General features: G+C 47.7%; 1 protein-coding gene across 4 annotated transcripts in view; it reads left to right on the forward strand.

Annotated features, from left to right (window-relative positions):
• Zdhhc14 (zDHHC palmitoyltransferase 14) overlaps positions 1-5,192 on the forward strand; it is a 270,303-nt gene extending 265,111 nt beyond the window's left edge. Inside the window, exons 9-11 of one of the 4 annotated variants that reach the window (XR_015635207.1) lie at positions 197-431; positions 2,750-3,510; positions 4,035-5,192. Coding sequence is in view for 2 of the 4 variants with exons in the window: in XM_087580720.1 (XP_087436846.1) it covers positions 197-523 (327 nt within the window). In the remaining 2 variants the exon portion in view is untranslated. Of the gene's footprint in view, positions 1-196; positions 1,788-2,749 lie in introns of those variants that run through there. The other 3 variants (XR_015635206.1, XM_087580725.1, XM_087580720.1) reach the window with 3 other exon arrangements.
• The last annotated feature ends 2,660 nt before the right edge of the window (positions 5,193-7,852 follow it).

The raw sequence follows: 7,852 nt of genomic DNA on the forward strand, positions 1-7,852 counted from the left end.
GGGGCATATGTTATCACTGAGCACATGGCTACCTCAAACCTTAGGGTTTGGTTGGCAAGGGAAAAGGCGGGAACTGAGTACTCAGGAGATCGATAACCTTATCCCCATTTCTAGTGGGAAAAAGAAACCCTCCAAGCTGAGCTCATTGTCCCCGTTAGCAGGCTGTGCATTCGCGTGCCTATTCTTCTGTCCCTAGAGAACTCCTAGGTGCCAGCACAGGCCTGACCCGGACTCCCTTTCTCTCTCACACTCCGGGAGGGAAGCTGGCAGCAGACAGAGACTGTTCTTACCCTGTCGTGAGGAATCTCGTGGGCAGACATATCTGTCTGCGGCATCTGCACTTCCTGATTGCGATCTATTCTGTGGATGGAGATTTCATTACTGTCTCAGGTCAGCCTGGCAGCTGATCGACACGGACATCCTCTCTGGAGGTAAGGAGAGCAGACAGCTTCAGGGGCCACCGAGGATTGCCCTACCCCCGTTCTCACTGAACTGCCAGGTAGGACTCTTCATGTACCCGTAATAGCCTCAGATTAAGTTGAGGCCCAGCAAGACCCTCTCTATGACATGGACAGTAGTATCTAATCCCAAACATGAGGAAGGGACTGACGATGTAAAATATGAAGAGCCTCTATGACCCACGTGACCATTCAGGTTCACACCACCCTCGTTTAGATCTCTGTCCTTGTCTACTCTTCCCAGGGGTACACACACCCCCACACTGCACAGGGCCCCCTGTAGAAGGAGCCAGGTTCCTTCTGGACACAGCAGCCTCGCTGAGATCTGGTACTTGTACTGTCCACTGACTCTGCGTCTTCAGGAACGAAGGAACGAGTTGCCCCCGCCTGGGCTGCTGTATCTGCAGATCCTCGATTGTGAAAGGCAGGGGCGGTGCCTCCATTGATGCATCTCTTCACCATGATGATATGTACGGCTAAAAATCTTCCTCAGACCTTCTCTTCCGTTCCCATTGCCTGTCATGGAGAAGCTGCTTCTTCTGAAGCTGGGTGGAAGGCTGTGTTTTTTCTAAAGGCAGAAACAAAGGGAATGCCCACATTTTCCTTTAATCAAGCCAGAATTACCTCCTTTTCTATAACACATAGTAACTAGCAGAACTCCACTAGACCCTCAGCGATGTATATAAGAGTCAGGGAGGGTCGGAGAGATGGCTCAGTGGTTAAGAGGTCCTGAGTTCATTTCCCAGCAACCACATGGTGGCTCGCAAACACCTACAGTGTGATCCGATGCCTTTTTCTGGCACACAGGTATACATGGGATTCTCATATACATAAAATAAATAAGTAAATCCTTTAAAATCTTAGTCAGTGAGTACACACAAGCCCCCAGGAGGCGCCAAGAATGATCTGCCCGTCACCGGGATGCTGAGATACGCCACAGTAGTGAACCAGGAAGTAGGTGGGTTCCCCACCAGGCTGGGGCAAAGCCATGAAGTCACTGCGAGTGAGACTTGGGCACAGACCAAGGAACGGAAGGGTTGAGAGTTACAGATCCATCACAGACCTGTCACCTCCTGGACACACAGACCGTGGAGATTAGCAAGGAGCACTCCCATGTGTATGTAGGATTTTAGGGCTTTCTGGGGTTTCCCTCTAGGAAATAAATGAGGGAGGAGTTCCTGTGTAACCTGCTTCTGCAAAGAATAATCAATTACAAGTCATCAGCAGCCTGGAGAACTCGGCCCCACCCCCCTAGTCTTCCCACCTGCGCATTCTTACTGGCATTGGCTTAATGGTCCAGACCATAATCTTCCTATCAGATGGAATGAATAACACAAGAAAGATTAGAATAGGAAACACGGATGGCTTTGCCTACGTGAGGAAAAATGATGAGTTGTAATAAAAATATATTTTCTAATCAAGCTCTAAAACAAGCTTTGAAAAAAATATTAATCAAAACTGCCCACCCTACCCCGTCATATAAAAAGGAATCCTGGAGATCAGTGAACCCACCTTTTGTTGTGGTGGTAAAGACATGAGACGCCCATACTGAGAGAAGACCTGCTTAGGCTCGTGGTTTCCAAGGCTTGGCCCATGGTCATGTCTCTATCGCTTTCAGACCTTTGCCAAAGCCAAACATATAGCCCAGAGAATACAGTGGGGCAAGGCTGCCTACCTCAACATGACCAAGTAGCAAAGGAGACAGGAGGAGCCAGGGTCCCGTATCCTTCAGGGGTGCACCCCAGTGACCGAGCGTCTCTTCATCCCACAACACCTCTTAGAAGTTCTGCCACTTCCCATCAGTTCTACAAGCTGGGGGACAGGTCCTTAGGACACAGCCTTTAGGGACCATTTAAGACTCAAAGAACACTAAGCAGAGAGCTGAAATATCATATCCAGGGCTTCAGAACATCTCCAGACAGTGAGAACAGAGCTAAGGCCACTGATGATCCAGCCTTCAGTAAGCAAAAGCAGTTCCTAGTTTTTAAGAAAATCCCTTCTGGGCTGGAGAGATGGCTCAATAGTTAAGAGCCCTGACTGCTCTTCCAGAGGTCCCGAGTTCAATTCCCAGCAACCAAATGGTGGCTCACAACCATCTATAATGAGATCTGGGGTGATCTTCTGGCCTGCAGGCACACATGCAGACAGAAAGCTGTATGATGTATACATAATAAATAAATAAATATTTTAAAAATATATATAAATAAATCTTTAAAAAAAAGAAAATCTCCTCCATGATACATGAATATTTTTTAATTTTTATTTTGTGTGGATGGGTGTCTTGCCTGCAGGTATGCCTCTATGTCGTGTGTGTGCCTAGTGCCGTTAGAAGCCAGAAGAGGGTGTCAGACGCCTGGAACTGAAGTTACAGATGCCCTTGAGTTGCTATGTGAGTGCTAGGAGCCAGACCCGGGTCCTCACCAAGTGCTCTTAAACCACTAAACCATGGCTAAAAGAAACTACCCAAACAACAAAACTAGGCATATGAAGGAAAAGCCATAATCCCCCATGATGAGATCACCTGGAATGCAGAACTCCATCAACAGTGCTACGAGAAGTTTCCAGACGTGTGTGCCAGAGTCTTTATTTACCTCATCCTGGCGTAGAAACAGTTCATGTCCACCACGGTTCACACAAGACACTGCGTACACTCAAAGATTACCCTCACCAGACGGGGGGTTGGCCTTTGCTCTTGGCCCTGAGAAGAAATCCCTAAGCTCTGGAAAGTTCTGTCTGGTTAGAGTATCTTACCTGAGGGCATAGTGAGCCATTTGGGGGCAGTTCCTCTCTGAAGGGAATAGAGGTCAGTCAGACAGTGATCATCATGTCTACACCACACAAGTCTAAACGCTGGACTAGAGAAGGGGTGAACGTCCCCGCTTAGCAGTATTCACCTGAAGCCTGGAATCGATGGGTACAGCCTCACTGGGAGATATCGGAAAGGTCAGTGCTGTTCTGTCTGGAACCTGTCTCACCCACCCATGCTATTGATTCTTCCACTTCAATGGACCTGTGAGTTGAGGAGCTTTCTTGAGCTCTGAGAGTCTCTCTAGTAAGTATTCACGCCTAAGGATGGTTCTGAGAGCCCCGTCTCACAGTTCTTGTCAGAGCTAAGGGTGGGTTTTACACTTGGTCCAGGTTGACTCCTAGGCTGTGTTCTGAGGGACCTTAGAACAATCCCCCAAACCTACTATCTCCATCTGAGGGGTCCTCAAAGCAGTTGTCAACCTGTGCGTTGTCAAACAACCCTTTCACAGGGGCCACATATCAGATACCCTACATATCAGATATTTACATTATGATTCATAACAGAAGCAAAGTAGCAACAAAATAAAATTATGGTTGTGGGTCACCACAACATAAAGAACTGTGTTAAGGGGTCCAAACGTTAGGAAGGTTGAGAACCACTGGTCTAAGCTGTGGTGCAGACACAGAATGCCTTTCTGTACAGTGCTCATATTACCTGAGGGTGACAGGAGCTGTAGATGTTCTGGTTTTAGAACTCTTTAAAAACTAGTATTTATGGGGGTCTGGGAATATCAGTGATTAAAGTGCTTTAATCACTTTTTTTTCCAGCATGAAGACATGGATTCAGATATCCAGCATCCATGTAAAAGAAGGGCGTGTTGTTCAAATCTAGAACCCCAGTGCTGGGGGCAGGAACTGAGACAAGCAGGCAGATCCTGAGAGTTCAGTGGCCAGCCAGTGTGGACAAAATGGGGAATCCCAGGTTCAGCAAGAGAGATCCTGTTTCAAAGCATAAGATGGAGAAGGGATTAAGGAAAACATCCCAATCTCAATGTCAACCCGACTTCCATATACACACAGGCCAGTACACCTACATGCCCACATACACATGTGCACACACACACACACACACACACACACAGAGACAGAGAGACAGACACAGACACAGAGACACACAGAGAGACAGAGACAGAGAGATAGAGAGAGACACAGAGACAGAGAGACAGAGACAGAGAGAAGCAGAGAGAAATGGTTGTTTAACTTAATTTTGCAAGAAACTGAGCAAGCCGAAGGTAGATGGAGGAGGTGGAGGGAGAGAGCATTGCAAACAAGAAGCTAACCGTCCTAAACACCCAGACAAGACTGTTAGAACAAAGGAAGCTAGAAAGCACATCTATTCAGTATACGTTGGTTTTCTTTTCACATTGTCAAGTTCAACATATGTAAACTTACAGGAGATTGGGAGGCAGGAAAGAGTAAGAGGTGTTGTGCACACTCCCAATTTTCCAGAGAAAATGATGGAAATCTTGAGCTAAAGAAAAACATTTTTTTAAAAGAAATGTAAACGGGTATTCTCAGTTCTGGCCCTTGAAGAGTGATTCCTGCACGGAGCCATATTGGATTTGGGCCTAGCCGCTTTTTGACTGCATGGTTCAAAGTGACTCTGGGCTGTTTGGCCACAGAGACTCACCCCTAAGATGACTGCCATAAGTCTTAAGATTGTTGGACAAAGCCTCTCCCATGAATTTACGGCACAGGAAGATAACATTCAAGGGATGCCTCAGCTCGAGCAGATACCAGTTATCTCCTCAGTCAACACCCAGTGTCTCCACCACCTGACCTCATCGCCTGACTTCTTTGCCTCCAGCTATCACTGCCTATACCCTCATCTCCCCCTCCTTCATGTTTCACAAAGGTCACTCCCCCTACCTGAAAGCCTTAAAAGCTGCATTGTTCATCCCAATAAACGAGACCTTGACAACAGAATCTTGCTTGGTCTCCTTCTTCTCTCGCCCCCCATTTAGGCCCAAGGGTAGCGCCCCTTCGGGACCCTGAATAACTGGGTCCCCGCTGGCGGGGGCAGATTCCCTTCTTAAAGGTCTTTGCTCTGAATATGGGGGTGGGACTTCGACCTACAGATGCCAGAGAGACACAGTGCAGCCCCATAGAAAGCCACTATGTTTCTCATATATACACTTGGCAACCGCCAACTAGGGGGCCAGACTATGGGTGTCTCTTCCCAGTGGAGTCGGGCTCCCTCTGAGCCCCACACACCTGGTCCCAGACTTCCCAGCAAGAAGTGGCTTCCTAATTATCTTTCAGAGTTTTCCAGGGCAGTCCTTGTTCTTTCTGGCTCTGAGAAAAATATGAGTTTGCCAACAGCAAAGAGAAGTCTTAGGCATTGAGAAATCTGGCCAAGTGTTAAGAATGTGGGTATTGAGTCCACATAGCCCTGAATACAAGGCTGTTCTGAGTACATTTAAATCATCATAACCGTAACCAGCCCAGCCTTGCCTAGTCCATCTTTTAAATGGAATCAGAGGCAAGGCAAGCCAGAGAGGAAACTGATTACACAGTGCTCCGACCCTAAAAAATTCCCCAAAGTTTAGGCATGTGCTAGGCTGCTAGTTATCTACTAGACTGCAGTTCAAACCACCTCCAGCCAAGTCCTGAGATCAACCTCCATCTTTCCTCAGAGTCCCCCAAGGCACGGCTCCGGTGCACACACACGAGCTGTGAATCTTCTGTTGCCACCAATCAGGAAGTTGGAGGCAATCAGAAGCTCCTCCACGACCTGTGGGTGCTGAGCAGACATGACCTAACTGGTCTGAGAACTAGCTCTGCCCCTGTGGCAGGAACAGAAAGTCTAGTTAAATACTGTTCCTGTAGCTGCCCTGTGGGCTGGTATTAGCCATTTCCTTCTCTCAGTGGTAGCTACCGCCTCTCATATTTTTCTTCCTCTTCTTCCTCTCCTCTTCCTCCTCTTCTCCTCCTCCTCTTCCTCCTCCTGTTCTTTCTCCTCTTCCTCTTCTTTCTCCTCTTCCTTCTCCTCCTCTTTGGTACCAGTCCTGGAATATGGACAATACTCCAAATGCCCCTCTGCTGAGGAAAAGTGATTTTCCCTCACCCGGCCACAATCAAATGCAATATGCCTTTGGTTAGAGGTGGAACTTCTTGTCTGCCTCCCCTTCCCCATGCCAGGATTTTGTCCGGTTGGAGCTTGTGCCTATTTTGTCTGCTTTAAAACAACAGTGGGGTCCTTGGTTCCCACGGGAGGTGGCTATGGAGGTACCATAGCTTCAGGTAATTCCCTAACCTCTGGGAAGACAGCAGGATGGTGGCGTCTAGTTCTGTCTTCTCCATCCAGACCCAGGGAACAGGAGCTGGAGGTGGGCTGACAGGCAAGTGAGGCAGGGTGTGAGTAGTGACCAAGAAGGATGGGTTCAGAAGGATCTGAGGTGGCTGAGGTACCACAGATGTCACAGCCTGGACTCTGGCTTAGCAGGTCGACAGACAGGCTTTCATTTAGGGCTCTACCCTGGGATCCAAGGCAAAGGAGGAGAATCCACACCCCATCCAGGGAGGGCTTTTCTGAAATTAAGCTTCTTTCTGAGACCTGGATATAGACAGACATAAAGGATAATAAAGAGCATTGGATTTATCTGTCTCTGTTTTTATTCTTTCATAAATATTTTGTATCAATGACTTATTAACAAACAGAAAAAGAAAACAACAACAACAAAAAAAAATTAAGTCTGAAAGCTAGGCGTCCAGCCCGAGTCTAGCCGTGAGTCTTTGCCATGTGACTGCTCAAATGACATCTAATTTATGAGCAACTTGATGGCTCGCAAACCACGGGATGAAGAAATCCTGCATGATGGTTTTGTTTTCCAAGCAGAGTTTCCCAAACAAAGAGAGCAACCAACCCTCATGACCAGATGGATGGGCCTGGGAACGGAGCTACCCTGCCCCAGGCTCTCAGGGAGACTCCAGTACCCCAGGCAGGAAGGAAGAAACTGCCTTTTCCTCTGAATTAACAGAGCAGCCAGCCGTTCCCTTTTTTTAAAAGGAGGATTCTGGGGCCCTCCCTAGTCCTCCCTAGTCCTCCCTAGTCCTCCCTGGTCCTCCCTAGTCCTCCCTAGTCCTCCCTGGTCCTCCCTAGTCCTCCCTGGTCCTCCCTAGTCCTCCCTGGTCCTCCCTGGTCCTCCCACTCCCTAGGGACTAGGTGGATGCTCCCCCTCCCGCACTATTTCTACAATAATGTGGGTCATCCTGTGATTCACTTCTTAATGAGACAGAGGGAGACTCCTTCCTAGTTTCTGTCCCAATCACAATCCCTTTCATCTGTACCTCAGGAATCAGTGGGTGAGAAAGCAGGGGACCAAAATTCAAAGCTAACTCATGCAAGAGACACCAAGGGTAAAGGAATTGTTCCAAGACAATGGCTTGGATGGCTGCCAAGTAGCCTTTCTTATCTGTAATTAGAAATGCCCTGAGTCAAGTGAGCTGTGATCTCAGTATGCTATACACATGTGTGTAAATGTCACAGGGAAATTCAATCATACAGTTAATACACGCTGATGCAGAAATTTTAAGAGTTCTATGTTCACTTTGGAAACAAGCACTATAGTTCAAAACTGTTCCTA

This window comes from Rattus norvegicus, chromosome 1, assembly GCF_021556685.1.
Source record: "Rattus norvegicus strain SHRSP/BbbUtx chromosome 1, alternate assembly SHRSP_T2T, whole genome shotgun sequence".
NCBI classification, from domain to species: domain Eukaryota; kingdom Metazoa; phylum Chordata; class Mammalia; order Rodentia; family Muridae; genus Rattus; species Rattus norvegicus.